Below are 18,634 nucleotides of genomic sequence, written 5' to 3'. Positions count from 1 at the left end.
CATTGTTTACATCAGATTGACGTACAGGAAGTGAAAGTGGACCTCTGCCTTAGTGACAAACCGTCCCAGAGCGGATCAGAGAATCACTGTGACTGGGCAAGATCAAAAAGAGCACTAAATTAACTAAGAGCCAGATAAACCTCCTGAATTCAATGTACTTCTAAGCTGTGAATGTTTGCCAGAGCACAGTCCATTATTCTGGCAACTAAAACCTTTGAAACATCCGTTTCATCACAGGGCAAAGGCTCAGAGAGCAGCTAGGAAGGGGCCTTTGCCAGGACATTCTCCTAGAAAAACCTATGTGCAAAAAGATTTTAAACAGTCCTCTGCAGAGATGGAAGAACATGACACAAGCAGTGCCCATTCCCAATATTCTTGATTAAAAGGTGTAGAGTAAGAGAAATCTACACCACCTGCTTATCATCTACGTAGCACATGCGAAAAACGCATGCTTAAGCATACAGGTAAGATAACACTAGAGTGACTTTGCTCTGAATGGCTCTATTAAGGAAAGCCTAAAACATTTTGGAACTGAGCTAACTTAAGATGGAACATTTTTGTGTTCGAATTATTAAGTCAAAAAGTGCTGGACTACAGTGTGACACGCTGGCTCTTTTAACCACTGAAAAGATGAACAATACAAATTCTCAGAAATGAAGTGTTCAAAGCTGCTCACCACAGTTTGTGCAGCAGTGACCAGACCAAAGGTTAAAGATATAGTATCAGGATCGACCCCTGCCAGGTCCTCATTTCAAATGATGTTTAAAAAAGGGATGCACCAATCCAGTAAATGGATTTAGCTAACTATACTACAGGGACAACTAGTTTAACAATTCAGTTCTCAGCTCTGTGCTGTGCTCGCACTAGTCCACGGACTGTTACAACCACAGCTTACATGCAAAAGGCTAACAGGAAAGGGTCAGCAGTTTGGAGGGATTTCACAGCTGTGATGCTTACAGCTTTTCTTTGTATGTTTGCAAAAGTTAAGCATAATGATGCCAAGTGTGACATGACTGAAAAGCTCCACTGCAGAAAGAGAGAATGGATTTGGCCCATATTGGCCGCTTTTCATTTGCTCCCTGTTAAACTCAGAATAAAACTTAAAATCCTGCTAACCAGGCCCCATCTTATCCAAAAGACCTTGTAGTACTGTATCACCCCAATACAGCCCTTGGCTCTCAGAATGGTATCTTACCTGCTGTTCCTAGAGTTTCTAAAAGTAGAATGGGAGGCAGAGTCTTCAGATTTCAGGACACTCTTCCTAGGAACCGCCTCCCAGTTCGGATTCAGTAGAAAGACCATCTCTCTATTTTTAAGATTAGGTTTCAAACTTTCCTTTTTGATAAAGCATCTACTCAGAACTGGATCAGGTGACCTGAACCTCCTCTTAGTTATGCTTCCTCACTCACCTCTGTTCACTCTCTGTGTGTATACACTCATCTCCCTCCCCTCACCCCGTAATTAGTCATGGCAGATGGCTGCCCCTCCCTGAGCCTGGTTCTGCTGGAAGTTTCTTCCTGTTAAAAGGGAGGTTTTCCTTCCCACTGTCGCCAAGTGCCTGCTCATAGGGGGTCATGTGATTATTGGGTTTTTTCTCCCTATTATTGTAGGGTCTTTGCCTTACAATAAAAAGCACCTTGAGCCAAATATTGTTGTGATTTGGAGTCATATGGACAAAACTGAACAGATTTGACTTTTTATTCCTCTGAGTTACAAATACAGAATAACCCTTGTTATTGGATCAGTACTCTGTATTGGCAAATCTCTGACGTTCAAGGCGTGTGCACTTTGTGTGCTGACATTTTGAGCCTATCAGGAAGCAGACCCATAACACAGTGTTTTGCAAATGATTTCACCAGTGAAGGACTGAAAGCACCGATTTTCACAGCCTGTTGGCTACAATTTTGTACTGCGAACGGAAGCGTAGTGCTCAAACAGAAAATCTCCCTCTTTCTCGTAGGCTGCTGCCTTTATGACCCCTCTGTATCAGCACAGTGGCCCATTGAAAAGAGTGAGGGTGCTGTCCTTTTTCACACAGTGCTTACGTCACTTTCAACAAATCTACAATTCATTATCAGTATTATCAAAATAAAAAATTATCTCACAGTTAAAACTCAGCATAACATCCCAACTTTGGTCCTAATCTGTCGTCATCATCATCATATGATTAGACTGTTCATTTATTATTGCGAATACTACTTTTATCCCGTCAGTTTGAACCTTTATACTCAGCAATGAGAGTCCAGTTAAGGGGAAAAAAGTCAACAACGTGACTGCTTGTTCCTTTCTCCTTATCAATGTCTTCATCATCTCACGATGAGTTCCTGTTCCTCCTCAAGGCCTTCCGTTCCCGTTTTCATCCTTATCACAGTTGCTAAGGCATTTCAAGGAATAAGAAAGTCAGGTCAGCTGCCAAAAATTCCACATGACCAGGAAGCTTTATTGTAGAGCCAAACGCATTTAGATCTTAGGGATTTAGTTCACGCCTGGTGCCAGAAGCTCACAGTTTCCACAAGCAAGGAAGCTGGATAATACTAAAAAGTACAGGCATAATTCAAGGAAATAGGGAATCAATCTTAATCCAAAAAGATAGACCTCTCGAGCTAACAGTCAAGACCGTGAAAATGGACCCACTGTGAGAGGAAAATATGAAAAATATATGCTGCACTTGCTGATTCCTGAGGAATGGCGCATCCATTCGAATCGTGATGTTTCATATGGCTGGATCTGTTCTTGATTTCTTAAGCAGCTCTGGATGTGGTTTCCCCTCTACTCTGTTTTCTGAGGCAATGAAACATTTTTAACAATGGCTTGACAGGAATTGACTGTCGAGGCTCTGAAGCAAGTCAGGTTTAACAGAGAAACTCTTTCTTCACTGCCTTACGGAAAACTGATGCTCAGCTTACACAAAGCAGTCCCAGAGTGAGAGTAACCTGCACGGATGTTTAGCTTCCTGAAGTGATTCAGCCACTGAACTTCAAGTTCTTGGCTGCAATGTGACATCAGTGGCAGTGTTTAAATTGGGGAGAGGGGGGTGTACTGGATTATTTCCAAGCAAAAAAGGAAGCAAGCAAGAAAAATGAGGAAATTAAATCATTAAAGCACCCTTTAGCCGTGACACTCGCTGGTGTTGTGCCAGCTCCAGTGTGCTTGTATGTACTTTTCCTTCTTCTTTTGGTCCTTGGAGCTGACACTGTGTGTGCGTGTCTGTAAATGTGTGCGCACGTGTTGAGCCGGCGGTGAGACCATGAATTAAAGAAGAGATTAATGAGTCAGGACATGCAGGCTCAGACTCCAATCTGTTCCCTGCCCCACTCTGGGGGCCGTCTCTCTCCACAAAACCTCATTCTGTCAGCAGACGCATACACATACTGTACGTATACACCGCTGAGACCCAACAGGAAGGCCAAGGACTCGAGAACGTTTGTGTGTACATCTGACAGAGAGAACGCAAGGTTGGCAGAGTGTAAAGGCAGAGATAGAGGATGTAAGGGAAGCAAAGACGGCGTGGCAGGATGTCTTCGCTGATATAACCCACTGCCCTGTAGGCCGTCACCCCACCCAGACAACACACCGTAACCCTGAGACCTGCCATCTGTCCGGAAGAGCTGGAAGAGACAGAAATCGAGGGAGGTAACAGACTGAGACGGAACAAAAAGACAAAAAAGGGAGTCAGGGGGTGGGAGAGAACTAAATAAGAGAACAGGAAAGTAGAACACACGAACAAGGGTGAAGCAGGCTGCAGGGGGAAAAAAAGGCTGATGAAAATGACTGGAAACAGAAAAATGGGAAACCCATGATGAGAAAAGAATGTGGAGAGAGGAGAAAGTGGCGGCAGAGGCAGCTTTCCTTTAAACCACACTTCCTATCACTTACTGCTCACTTTCAGAAAGTTTGCCTACATGAAAGAAACCTGGAGATGAATATCTCCAAGCCTCCAAGTTTTTGTTCCCTCTTATTTTTTTCCTCCTTTTTCTTTAATATTTCGGAGCTGATGCAGATACGGTTTCGTCTCTATTGCTTTAAGCCCCTGAGGCCATTCAAACAAACCTGTGATGAATACAATGACGATGGCCTTGATGCTCTTTATCATCATTTAGCCTTATATGAGATTGGGTGCCACATTACCATGAAATAGTCATCAACCCTCGCTATCTGTCCCTCAGCTCTCCCACTTTAATACATGCCACGAGTCTCGCTAATCCCATGATATGCCTCATAATCTCATCACAGATATGAGCGGAGAGAGGGAGAAATGGGGAAAAAGGCAGTAAGAGAGGAGGGTGGTGAGGGATGAAATGCAATGAGAGAAGAGAGGCAGGCAGATATTAGATCTATGTAAAGACATAAGATACATCCATGCATCTCTCTCTGTCTCTCTCTCTCATATACATATGTTTGACATAAGACGAAGAGTGGCCTACAAATTGAGGGGGCAAGCAGACAGCAGGAGAGGGGAGACTGGAGAGAAAGATGTAGGGAGAAGGGGGGGGGGGTTTGCTTGTGACCTGATTTCCCCACTAAGCCACTCAGAAGTGGAGCAGCACGTAGAGCAACTGAATGTAGCATCTCCACCGAGCGCTGCAAACATCCAGCTGTTCTGCTCGTATGCACTCGAAGTGCATGTGTAGAACCATCACGGTGCGCACAGACTGCACCACAAAGCCCGTTTAACTTACTGACCTACATGCATCTCATGCGCATCCTTGTCTTGCTGAGTCACAAGCCTCATGTTCCTCTCTGTCTGCATTTGCCTCTCTAGAAGTCCATGCTTCTTCATTCTGCCAGCGTTTTGGGTGGGTGGGGGGTGCGTGGGTAGTTGGAGACACACTACAGTGGCAGTCTGATGTCTACCAGTCTGGCAAAACCGCTCTAACAGCCCGGCGTGCCGCAGAGTGCTGGCAGTATAGACGCACGCACACACACGTCTATTACACAGCTGGATATCCGTCCTGTGTACATAAACAGCGTCTGGATATGGAACGCACAGATGCCTCGCTGCTGTGACACCAGTCTGGGTTTCGAAATCAGAGAGAGAAGACGCTGATAAAGAGAATCAGATGCAGTCTAGATGCAGCACGTGTATTCATTAGGAGCATGTATTGATATCTCACTGCTGTGTTTTCCTGTGTGTGTGTGAGACGCTTCGGGGCCACAGGTCTCGTCTCTCACATGACCAACCGATGTCACACACACACACACACACACACACACACACACACACACACACACACTTAAAGACTAGCTCTTTCAGCTATTATAAAGCCATTTCATTAGGTATATCTGTTCAACTGCTTGTTAAAGCAAATACTTAAACCACCAATCAGATAGCTTTTAAGAATCTAAACCAGAATCCTTGATTGGTGGCTGTTGACTAGGTTTTCTGTTCTATTTTGATTTTTTTCCCCAGCAAAATAAATGAATAAATAAATAAACAACCACTGCAGTGGTAGCAGATTGTTAATGTGACTCTGGAAATTTGAGGGCTGTGATGTAGATATGGTAAAGAGGATCTACTGAAGCTCAAAGCAGGCTGCTCTGAGCTTTTTAGAAACTCCCAATCTACCAGGATTTTCCCACTCAACCGTCTCTAGGCTTTACTGAGCACCTCTCGGATGTGGTGGAATCGAAGATGTGCAGCTGACCTATCTGCAGCAACTCTGTGGCACTATCACGTCAACATTGAGCAAAATATCTGAGCAATGTTTTCAGCACCTTGTTGAATCTCTGCATGAAGGATTAAAGCAGTTCTGAAAGCTTAGTACTAGCAAGGAGTAGCTAATGAAATAGCCACTGTGTGTTTATATAAAAATAATCAAAGAAGAATTTTCAAATATTTTCTCTTTCCTTAGTTAGACGATGAGAAAGTAGAAAGCCTGAAATTATCACTCTTCCACAAACTGAGGTAAATATCCATCAATACTCAGACACGATAGCTAACACAAAAAGCATTAGCAACGGTACAGCCCAGGCTTGGATTTCAACAATAAAGCAAAGCAAAGCAAGAAAACGTCCATAAAAGATGACTTTTTGAATGATTTATTGCTCTTATGAAGTTCTTTTTGTGAATCTCACATTTTAAGCTGATGAAAAAAAAAAAGAAAAAAAAAGAGCTTTTGGTCAACAAGAACCTTCCAGAGCAGGATTGTCAAACTCAAATACACAGTGGGCCAAAATTCAAAACTGGAACAAAGTCGCGGTCTAACATTAATATTTATTGAAAAAACAAAATCTTCCTCCAGATATAAGAATGAATCTTTTCTTATGGACCCGGTCGCAGCAGATGGCCGCCCCTCTCTGAGCCTGGTTCTGCCGGAGGTTTCTTCCTGTTAAAAGGGAGTTTTTCCTTCCCACTGTTGCCAAAGTGCTTGCTCATAGGGGGTCATATGATTGTTGGGTTTTTTTCTCTGTATCTATGAAGCGCCTTGAGGCGACTTATGTTGTGATTTGGCGCTATATAAATAAAATTGAATTGAATTGAAACAAGTTTTGCTGAAAAACTGAATATGGAACAAGCAAAGCTTAATACTAGACAATATATATATTAGCTGTATAATACCATCAGGCCAGTTATAATGGCTTCGCGGGCCAAATGTAATTAGGCTGCAGGCCAAATTTAGCCCGCGGGCCAGAGTTTGACACTTATGTTCTAGAAGAAGTAAAAGTCTTTCCATAGTTGAACCCGGGGAGTGTTTTTTACTGCTTCACTGAGGTGTTGGCTGATTGTTGGCTTCGGCTCCCCCATTGTCCTCTAAATATACACACACGAACATAAGCGCCAGACAACTTTAAAAAAAAACAAAAAACACACAACTGGTCCCTGTCTGATGTTCCTGTCATGGAGCTGGTGGCGCCTGAATCATACAATCTGTTTGCTGCCATCCTCAAGCTGTGATTCTGACACCCACCACTGACTACGAGCACGCGCGCTAACACACACGTCCGGTGTCACAGATCATGAAAAACTAATGCGCGAGCTTTAACGTATGCACACAGAAACAATAGAGACATGTCCACGGGTGAGCAGCTACATTCAGAGATCAATCTGCATAAAGCCGCCCACTGCAAAAAGCCAGTTATTGATGCCGGTCCAACAAAAGTGCCCGCCATTGATCCAAAAAAAGGAGGGGGGGGGGGTGTCTCTGTGTGTGTCACAAGTCAAAGAATGTGACAATGACAAAGTTGCTTTCATATCAGCGAAGGCTTTGTCTGCGATGCAACGCTGTACCTGTGGGCACAACTAAAAAGCCAGTATAGCCCATTTTCCTCTGTGTTTGTGTCTATGTGGCCACAGGTTCTTTGTCTGAGGTAGTCACATGACCAGTCTGACTTGGCGCCGTCCCCTCCCCTCTGCAGTGCGCCACCATACAATAAAAACGATACGATATATGAGACAACAACCACCCACGCTACACGTGTGCTTACAAACAAACACCCCATCAGTCCCTGGAAACTTTGCTTCGTGAGCAGAACGCCATCCTTAATGCAAAAAAACAAAGAAAGCGCCACGAAAATATAAAAACGTGTCTCTTAATTGGCCGCATGTGAGCTATTAGTGATAAAGCGGAGAGGAGGAGGAGGATGATGTGGAGGGAGATGTTAAAGAAGAAGGAAGATGAAGGAACGGTGGCAGCTGCGTGGGAGGGGGTGGGAGTGAGTCGGGATCAAGTGGGAGGGAATCGATAGTGTTGATGATGATGTTATGGGTGATGTGGAGGACGAGCACGGGAACACGGGTGCACAGGGTTAATGGCGAGATTGACGAGGTTTGCGGCAATGTGCGAGCTGGAACACGTTTAGCTGCTGTGGTCTTTGGACTGGACGTAGCTGGGTGCCGAGGAGGGGGGAAAGGAGTGAAAAGGAGGACAAAAAGGGGAGGAAGGGCACAGATGGAAAAATATGGGACAAAAAAAAATTTCAATTGTCGTAAGGAGCTGTGCATTTAAAGGAGAACGAAGGACACGGGAGGGAAACAGAGGGAGGGTACAGATACTCAAGGTTGGAAGGGGGGGTGGCGGTGGGGGTGGATGAGGGGTTGGGGGTTTTGAAGCAGCCAGCTTAGGTCCCAAGGGTGCGATTTCCTGCTCCAATACATTAGGACAGTCTGACAGACGACTCTGTGGATGTAACTGTGTATCCTATGTGCATGTTAATTACAGAGAGAGAGACCGAGGGTTAAGTAAGTCTGCAGAGGAGAGAGCAGCACAAAGGCAACTCAGGTGTTTCCCTAGTCAAAACAAGTCAATGCGCTTACCTTCTGTGGACCCTTAATTACAGCCTCGGTGTCTAACCACTCTACAACAGCCTACATTCATAATCACATACATCAACACTGTGTGTGTGATTAACAATCTCTCATCAAGAGGCTGAAAAATAAAGAAAAACACAACGACGTCTTGACTGTCTGTAGGTTTCGGGACAATCCCACCACATACAGAGGAACTTCTGCACAGGAATATCCTTCCTGTAACTCCCTGCTATTTCTGCTTTTGTATTCAGATGGCCACTTTTATGATAACAAAGAAACAAACTGTAAGAAAGTCAGTTTGTTTGTTTTAGTGCCAAAAAACTAATAGAAATTCTAACCCTACAACTAGAAATAATTACATAAACACTTCAGGACAAAGAAAAGCTGACTGAAATTACTTGAGGACCTTTTCTGAATAATTCGGGCAGCTCTGACAGAAAATTGAGAAAAGAAATAGTTCAGAATAGTTTTTTGTCATAAAACATGCAGTTTATTATCTGTCCTTTGCTTCCAAAGGTCGACATTTATTACATTTTATGTTCTGGGTTTTTTTGCTGTCTCTGTGCTGCTTAAAATAAATAAATATATAGCTACCAGAAAAATTTCTAAAACAAAAGGCTGCTGACGTTTCTAACAAAAGTCACTTACCATCAGCTCATTGTGGAGGGAGTGATATACTGAATGTAATACTACACATTTGTGGCAAAGAACTTCTACAGTAGCTGTAAGAATTGTAACAGTGTATAACTGTTTTTGTCCAATTACAGAGCTTTACAACACTGAGGTTACACGTTACATCAGGCTGTAGATACAAACTAGGTTCTTGTTAGTAGGATCTGATGAGGTTTGTTCACAATAAGAAAAGCCAGACTTTCATTTAAGTGCGAGTGAAAAACGTGGCATATAGTGTGCACAGCCATAAGTGGCTGATTAAAAAAAAGAAAAAGCAAAGCTGAAGTAAGGATTTCACTGCTCATTTTTCTTGTAGTTAACTTTTCCTTCACCTTAGCAAAAACGTCAAAAGTACAAAGCACAACAACTGGACTAATGGGCTTCCTTAGTTTCTCTGCATACACCCCCACTCGACCCATCCAGCTCCAGCCAAGCATCCCCAGACTGTGGCAACATGGTTCTTCTAAATGAGTTTAGGCTTTATTAGTCTGTCAGGGAGGGAAAAAAAAAGAAAGAAAAAAAAAAAAACATTGTTTCCCGCAGTAGCAGGTTGAGATATTATTCATCTATAATTGGTAATAACCCTGTACCCCCACCCTGAGGCGGCTCAATCTCCACTGAGTAATCACTGCCACTGCCTGCTCTGCTGGAAACAGCATTATTAGGTCGATAGCACTGTCTCTACTGCTGCTGTCTGCCAAGGAGGTTTATTATCAGACAATATATGGCTCTGCTCCTGTTGTTCTTTAAAAACCACAAGCTGTGGCTGAACGGATTTATCTCGCACACCGAGCTACCATTAAATATCGCGGCGTCCTGGACACAGGAGGCTCCAAAATAAGCTCCGGCGGGATCATTTAGGCTGAGGCTTTATCAGCTTTTATGACAGCGACACTTGATCAAAACACCGTTCACTTTACAATATTTAAACTGGCACCTCGGCTGATTCCACCAGGTCAAAACAATGTCACAGGTTTTCTTCGCATCAACGTTTTAAAAAGCAGCGATTCAGATTCCAACTCTCACACTTCAGTCTATAAAATTACTACTTCTTATTTCACAGAACCAAAGCTGAAGATATTATTTTATTTATTCACTTTTTTAAGCAAAAAGAACAATTCTTGCTAAGATTTCTCTCTAATGATGGTGGAGTGTTTAATTTTCACTCAGTGTGACATGCGTGACATCTCGTTTATTTCAAAATGTGTCAGGTTTATATATTAACTTGTGCTTTTACAATTTTCTGAGAGCGATCCTGGTTTGCACACCAACTTGGTTTGTCCGGCTCAAAATGGGCTCGACACGGTGACTGTGGTCATAGCCAGGATTAGTCTGCACATAACTTCTGTTACCTAACGTAGCACAAAACTGGACATTACATAGATGGATTTTTTTTAAAATGCATTAAAGCTCGAGTGACTAAAATCCAACTTGAAATTCACAGTACTTTAAAAACACTCCTGGGTTTGTTGTCACTAAATTTTTATATGCAGTAAAAACCCTGCTTAACAGCTCTCTGTCACCTGTCTGAATTAGCTGGCTTTTTATTTTATGCAGAAGAGTCAAACTACTGATCAGAAATCCCCTTTCATGGGAGTGCACACGTCGCCTGATAAAGAAATCCTGGGTGATAAAAAAAAAAAAAAACAAACCTTATCACTGATAAGAGACGGGCTATACTGAACTTTCTTTGTAGTAGCCCTACTGATATTTAAGTCACTGAGTATTTTTCTTGGAAAAAAACTGAAACAATCTGTGTAAATCATAGACCATCCACAAAACTGTGCTGCATTTCTGCACAGTACTACTGGAAAACAAGCTGCTTTGATAATAAGTGTTTAGTCTTATGAATGCGAGACTGTTTCTGAAGCTTTAAAACCTGCTGTAAATTCCCAACTTTTGGGAAACTACCCTGAGCCGTTTGGTTCTTCCCAAACAGTAAAAACGTGCGATAATAAGATAATGAGAAAGAGTGATTGCTGAGTGAAACTGAAACAGTGACCTTGCTGCTGCTTAGGGCGGACTAATATTTCATCAGCTAACACTAAGGGCACACCTGCCTCACAGCTATACCCACATCTGCCAACGGTTTTGTGCTTCATCCCTGTGAGGAGGCGTCAGGGGAGGAAAGGAAGAAAAGAGGGAAATGAAAGACCAAAAAAAAAACAAAAAAAAACAAAGTCTCATGTGGGTTTTACTCAGAGACTCTGGTGCGTTTCAGGGAAAGTGTAGGCTGTCTTTGAACAGACAAACCCACAAAAAGAAGGCAATGACACTGTGACAAAGGGAGGGGGGAGGCATAAAAGATAGAACTGCAGTGGTAAACCACCTCCTGAAGTTTGTTTTAGTATGAATACCTCGACTCAAAGTGTGTCAGCTCACAAGCAACTTACACAGGACACATGTCAAAAGCAGCTCTTTTCCCCCTTAAACGAGCCAGTGGAGCACCATTATGAAAGTGACTTATAGAAATGGAAGAGAAGGGGGAACAGAGGGAAGGAAGTGGCATCATGTGCTCAACATCAGGCAGAAGTGAAACCGTGCTGGCAGATGACATCCATTGAACATTTCAGATGAAGTCATTCATATCTCCGAGTCTAGGTTACACTGACACGCAGGCCACTAACCGCAAGCTTCTATCTTCAGCATCTTAACTAATTAGTCTAACTTGTTGCTAAGCAAAATGCCTTCGTGTTTGAGAGTGTGAGCGTGGGGTGCCTGGATCATTTCGACTATGAGATCATGGAGATCATGACATATGTGTTGATAAGACTGCGATGACAACACTGAAAACATCCATTTGCGGTCAGGATGTGAAAATCGGATGAAGCATCAGATTAACCTGTAAGCTCTCGGCTCATCTATCGTCACCATAAACGTCTAACACGTACCGAGTAGCCACTAACACTTGATTACATATTTGGAGAAAAACAGTTGTTAATAGTGATCGCACTTAGACGTTGTATAAGTTTAGGAGACAGTAGTCATTAACTACCGTAATGTCCAAGTGGTCACTGTGTCATTCAGCTATAGATACAAAAACAGTAATGTTTCCATGACTGAGTTTGGCTATAACTGTCAAATAAAATCGGATATTGCGACATTATTGCAGTTTGACAGGGAGCAAGAAGTGAGTGCGGAAAACTTCATAGCACTCAATCAAGAAGCTAATGAGATATTGTGCCACACCACGTGGCTACAAACAAAAAACAAAACAAAAAAAGGTGTCATTTTGAGCTCAGACCTACAGGTGCTTTGTCATTGGATCTCTCAGCAGATAGTCAAATAATTGCATTATTAGCATTTAAAAGCAGCAAAGCTCTTACAAATCAGATCCTTGTCAGTCGCTTCCATAACCTGACACCACTTGATAAGGTGGTGAAAGAAATGCATATTTTAACATCTACAGTATAAACAGCAGAGCAATGATCTTTCATGTTGTTTTTTTTGGAAGCTTTTCAGCCACAGGGATGTTGGTTTTTATAGAGTCGACCTTTGACCTGGTGTTATAGAGCACTGGTATAAATATAATCAGCCCCTCTTCTCCCGCTCTATTACATACCATCAAATAGCTGAGACAAAGGGAAAGAGCTGACCTTATCTGTCCTCAAAGTGTGCACGAGCACACACAAACACACGCTGGTACTGTCCGTACCAGTGTGGCTGACTTTAAAACTAACCCGAGGAGGAGGGAGGGGGGGGAACCTGAGCTTTCATCTGCATGCAGCTGCCTCGGTGAAAGACAACTGAAGAAAAAAAAAAAAATTGCACAGATAAAATGATCAGAGAGTGGAAGAACGAAAAAGAAAACAAAAAAAAACAAAGCACAGAGCCGATAAACTGACCAGAGCAAAACAAAAGGGCTATCTGTAAAAGCCTTGGACTTTATCCTGCCCTGTGATGACAGAACTTCGATCCCCAGGCAGGCAGCAGGAGACTCCCAGAACCCTGATTTAGGCTGTTAATCTCCCACTTCGATTCAGCTCATTGAGCAGCGTGATGCTGATCAATTAGAAAACAGCTGCACTAGCTGCTGACCACACAGGCACGCTTGTTTTTACTGCTTTTAAAGACAGATGTTTCTTGAAGCCACGTGTGTTCCAATTTCCATCTTCATCAGATCCAATCTCAAGTCTCTTCTTGGCAGGTTATGGAGCCAGCCACTGTCTCATGTCGACTTGTTAGATTACCGAGACAGGTCAAGCCACACAGGCAGGAAAGCCTCACAACTAGCACAATGGAGCAAATCTGCTCTTGACAGGGAAACGGCACATATGATCAAAAACACCGCTATCACTATAGCAACAAAAGCAGGCGTAGATGGGAAAAGTAAGGGCAGGTTTTAACCTTATTTTCCACCTGACTGCATAGTAAAAGTGGCAGCAAGGAAATTTTCCATGCTGGCGACCTGAGCTTACCTTGCCTGTGTAATTAAAGGCCGCAATGTTAAAGAGCCCTTATATGAAAGAGGCTATACAAGCAAATGGCATGCGCGCTTCTGTGTGTGTGACTCACCCATCCTCCTTGGCTCTGGATCCAGGGCTGAATGTGGTTGTCTAGGTAGACCGTCATCCACTCTACGATCCTGCCCACCAAGGGGCTCATCTCCTTCTCGACGCACTCGACACACAGTGCCCCGCCGAACGCGAAAAGCCCTACGATGCGGCCCCAGTTAACGCCGTCCCGGAACACCTCGTCCATCACGTTCTCGAAGCTTTGGTAGGCCGTGGCCGGCGTGATGTGCAGCTGGCTGTGAAGGTCGCTGAAGGCACGAGCGTATCGCAGCTCGAACTCATTGGCCGTGTCCCGGAGCGCCTCCTTCACTGCGTCGAGGTCCGTCGTTGATGGCGGCTGCTGCTGCCGCCGCTGCGGGGATGCCGGTGGGGTCCCGGGACTCGTGCCATTAAAAGTCCCATTGGCGTGTGTGTCTATTCGCTGTTCCTCATCCAACCCTGCTGCCCCCCCATCAGTCCTGTTCGAAGGCTCGTTGAGTACTATGTGGTTGAGAGGATAGTTTCTCTGGGAGAGTTTATACCTTATGTAGAAAAGCACAAGTTCTCTGTTTTGAGACATTTTGTATTTAAATGTGCTTTTTTTGTTTTCCCCTCCTCTTTGCTCCGGCTCTTCTCTCTGCTGGTCAAGCCTCGCTGTGTTAGAGTGTACACACACTGCGCCAGGCTTTTTTTTTTCCTCCCGTTTTCTCTGCTCAGACCACCATGGTCAGCTGATATCCACGGGACACTTGGGGGGTGAAAACCAAACCTATACAAGGCTGCACAGCTCAGGCCCTGCAGAGACACAACGATGAAAGGTCAAAGTCTGGATTGCTTATATCCAGGATTACGTGTGCGTGCGCGCGTGTGTGTGTGTGTGAGACCGTGTAAGGAGAGTGGAGAGCGTAGGGACGACTGTGAACCTTCAAATTAAATTTGGACAGGTAGGGTCAAAGTGCGTCTCTCTAATTGGGCTGTTACATATGAAGCAGATGGCGATGATATTAATGAGACGACAGCAGAGAGAATGTGTGTGTACACACACGTGTGTGTGTGTGTGCGCGTGTGTCAGAGAGCGAAAGAGAGAGACAAAGTTAAAGGAGGTGTGAGGAAGGTGAAGCGAGATCAGAACGACAGTCTGGCTTGAAGCTCCACGTAGACATCCTAATCAGTGACCTCTGACCTCTGAGGGAAGCTTTCACACATCTTGTTTATCCCATCTCCAAGTACTCCGTTATTCTCTCGCTCACACACGTGCCCTTAAATCTTCACACAAAACTGACTCTGTCATATTTCCAGCCTCCTCCTCATTACTGGCATTGGAGGTTGCAGAAAGCATTAACGATGCATGTATATGAGCTTGCATTATGGGCTCTTCTGACAGCTTTAGCATGAACGTGTGGTGACAGTGTTGAACTGCAAAATAAAATGTGGTAATAAAAACTGTATGGGAGATGCCGTGCTGCCACTCTCCGCCGGCAGGTTTGTTCTCATCAAGTTAACTTACGTTTATGTTTCAGCGGCTGATTAAAAACAGCCTGAGCGTTGTTAAATATACAAAATGTCATAAACTTCCTCTGAACTCAAATTCTGGGAAACTATTAGCAAACACATGCAGCAATAACCTCAGTAATTTGGTTCTTTTAAGCAGTGATGTATCAAACTGCTCTTACTTAAAACATTCTGCTCAGATAGGTTACGCACAGGTCAAACACATGTTTGGTTACTTTGTCAGCGAAGAAATTTTTAAAACATGTGAACTACCACCGAGGAGAAAGGTCAGCATACCGAACAGGTACGCACCCACAGATCAGCTTCATATTTGAATTGGCCTTGTTGACTCATATCAGTTTACAGATATCAATATCGATACTTATCTTTAGCTGACAAACCTTAAAACATGCGTTTTGTTGTTGTTGTTTTTTTATGTTAACGTTAAGTTTAAAAATTAAGATAAATTAATTTGTGTTTCTGGAACAAAATGCAAACAAAAAGTTACAATAATAATAACAAAATATTTGTATTAGCTATCAGCCAAAATTTTATTTCAAACATTAGTATCAGCCATATTAAAGAGTAACAGCCCCCCCCCCAAAAAAAAAAGAAAAAAGAAGAAGCAGCTTTGATTAGAAATATATCCAAGTTAGGAGGAAATGAACATCCGTTTCTATCAAATCAAATCTTCTCCAGTTAACATTTTAGGCAAAACCGATTTCCAGCAACAATAATGTGGGGAATGAATGTTTTATTATTCACATGTATAACAGAAATTTGAATATATCTGGAGTTGTTCCAAATAAAAACATTTGGGTTGTGGAAAATACAGTCTGGCAAGGATATATCAGCTTTTTTGTCAGGTTACATTAACAGAAATAAATAAATAAATCACAATTCATATGTGAATAAGAAAGTCCGTGGAGAAAAGCTCCTGCAGCCTCAGTTATTACTTTCACATCCCTGACAGCAGCCTAATAACATTAGCGATGTTCAGTAATACAAACTGCTTTATTAATTATTTCCGTTCCCGTCCTGAAGCCTCTAAATTGAGTTTAGGTCCCTGAAACAAAGACTCTGAGAGCAGTTGACTGGTCAGCCCCTTCTGTATTCTGCTGTCACCGTACCACACTCACTGGTACACACAAAAAGACGTGGGAGGGACGTGACCCGCCGGTGATCCCAAACTGTCTGCTTATCGTGAGGGAGTCTGACCTTTCCTGTAGCAATACTGACATTTACGTTGATACGTGGCGGAACCTAATAATCAGGGTGGCCGACCGCTGGGAAGGAGTTCCATGCAAATAGCGCTGGTGTCATTACATAATACAATATACTCCTAACAGCACAATAGAAGCACGATACAGTGTCAGCTGGCTCCGAGCTATGGCAGAAACTGCCCCCCCACACACACATACACAAAAAAAACCTCACTGAAATACACCCAGCTGACTACTTAGTCCGCATTTGGGTGGTAAAAGTAACAGAAAGAGCCCGTTACAGCACATAAAGACCCACAAGGCAGCAGTGTTTACAATGGCCACATGGTCCCCAGCTACCTACACGTGGCTCGGGTTTTAATGGGCCAGCACTGATGTAAACACCACACAGCTCCTCAAGGAATACCAGCGAGTCGTGACCAAATGTAGCGCCCGAACGCGACATTAACTCAAACATTAACTTGTTTCAGTTAAACTGCTGATGTTTTTACGGTGGAATTTAAACTGTCCTTTTACACATTAACCAGTCAGAGCAGTGTTGAAACATGCTACTCCCTCTGGTGGCGCACTTAAAGCTTGTGTCAATTCCCCCACCGTCAGGATATTGATTATTATTTACATTTTTATTATTAAGTGGCGTTTTAACACCGTCAAAGATGTAAATATAATAATTAAAGATCATTCCCGAGCGTCTTACCAGCAACTCTTGATATCAAACCCGGGGGGAGTGCTCTTCTCCGTACACGGATCCTCTCGGTGAAAACGTCCCGAATCAGTCAGACTAGCCCGTCTGTCGCTTTACGTGTACAAAAGCTGTCAGAACACAAGATAGGTACTTTGTGCTCAGGACTGTATTTGCACGTATCCTCCTACGTCCCCCTCCTCTCTTTGCATGGACAGCCCTCCCCCGATTGCGTAACACCGACGCTTTTATGGATGCCTGTTCACGATCGTGTCGAAAATTCTCGTACGTGCACGACTTAAAAACAGTACACGTATGCTATTACTCGCTCCAGTAACCTCTTAGAGATAATCCAGGCGTTAGATATTTTAAATGTTAACAGCTAACAACACGTTAGAAAGATCGATGCAATTTATTACATTTTTCAATTCGATTCAATTGAAAGGGACGTTTCTTTGCACTGTCACTAGTTGTTCATGTATCTGCCTTAACGCGTTTAGCACAATAAATTACATATAAATAACAAACCTGAAGTACCGGTTTTCACCGTAGTTTAAATAAACTCCACTCTGTCTCTGTATTCCGCATACATTTTGATGTTTCTAATGAAAACTGTAGGGGATCCCGTGAACGCAACACAATTCCATTCCAAGACCTTTAATCGCGTCTCGTTAGAAAAAATGCCACTTTGCGACAACACCCTGCTTTATATAGACGACACCACCCCCGCAATTAGCATTGCAACACTAAAATTCCTAAGTAAGCCATTATGACAGAGACTGCTCCGCCTGTACTAACGCGGCTGTAGCCAGCTTGTGAACATGGCTGTCACTGTCATATACATGTAGTCGCACATTCGCAGACTGCAAGATTGAAAAACATATTTTCCGAGGCAAACCCTTTTACTACAATGAACACGTATAGTTTGCACAAAGCAGAATTACATTTGACCCCGAAAGCTTTGTGGAGGGAACGAAAGTATCGCTGCGCGTTTTTTCCCTAATCTGTCGACCTCTTTCCTCTCGCAGGATTCAGATAGGAAAATCCACCCTCTGCCATTCCTCCTCACGTTATTTCACCGACGCCATCAGCAGAGGGATCAGAATTACACTTGTACATCGAGCAGGAACTCTTACTTGTAGGGTGGTCTTCATAAAATCATGTCTGGTGGCTCAGAATCCAAACCCCGGCTGGATCAACCCTATCCGTCATTGCTGGCCCGTCTTGCGGAGGAGGTCCAGCTCAGCTACTGGTTACCGCAGATCCGCCCACAGCTACGCTTTCTACGTAACCGGTGCCAGTCAAGCCTCACTACAACTAGCGGGATCATTGCTTTTTTCTAACGTCAACACTCCGCCACAAATGCATTAACTGAGCCGTGCCAGTGTCGCTGAGATTTTCGAGTGCTTCCCAGCGTGAACTACGAGCTAGCCAAGGCTAGCTTGTATGAAGCATCAGCTAACGCTAGCCGGCTAATATTAGCGCTAACTTGCTAAAACTGCGCTAGTTGTATTGCTGAAGCGTCACATCTGACACACAGACATAAATTATTTAAGTCGACTATTTATGGCAACTATCACACATTTCATTGTTTACATATTAACTTTAAGGTTCATTTCTTTTTACTTTGTTTTTTGTTTTTCATAAAAGGGCCCATGTAGCAGCTGTTTGGCATTTTACACTTTAGATAACAAAAGACGTGAGAGGTCTCCATAGTAACCTTTGTTACCCCAAAGCCTAGCAGGCTTCAAGGTGACTACCAGTTTGATTGCAGTGCCACCCTGTGGACATCTTGATATACCCACACACTTCTACGTTTTTAAAC

General features: G+C 43.4%; 1 protein-coding gene across 3 annotated transcripts in view; it reads right to left on the bottom strand.

Annotated features, from left to right (window-relative positions):
- Positions 1 to 18,228, bottom strand: part of bcl2l1 (BCL2 like 1) — a 33,380-nt gene extending 15,152 nt beyond the window's left edge. The window contains exons 1-3 of one of the 3 annotated variants that reach the window (XM_082518074.1): positions 17,946 to 18,228; positions 16,825 to 16,940; positions 13,436 to 14,208 (exon numbers count right to left, since the gene is read on the bottom strand). In XM_082518074.1, the coding sequence (XP_082374200.1) occupies positions 13,436 to 13,993 (558 nt within the window). In that variant the 5' untranslated portion in view covers positions 13,994 to 14,208; positions 16,825 to 16,940; positions 17,946 to 18,228. Of the gene's footprint in view, positions 1 to 13,435; positions 14,209 to 16,824; positions 17,305 to 17,945 lie in introns of those variants that run through there. The other 2 variants (XM_082518073.1, XM_082518072.1) reach the window with 2 other exon arrangements.
- Between the last annotated feature and the right edge of the window lie 406 nt (positions 18,229 to 18,634).

This window comes from Aulonocara stuartgranti (genome assembly GCF_965226115.1).
Source record: "Aulonocara stuartgranti genome assembly, chromosome: 20".
NCBI lineage: Eukaryota > Metazoa > Chordata > Actinopteri > Cichliformes > Cichlidae > Aulonocara > Aulonocara stuartgranti.
This window is presented reverse-complemented; position numbering and strand designations above follow the sequence as displayed.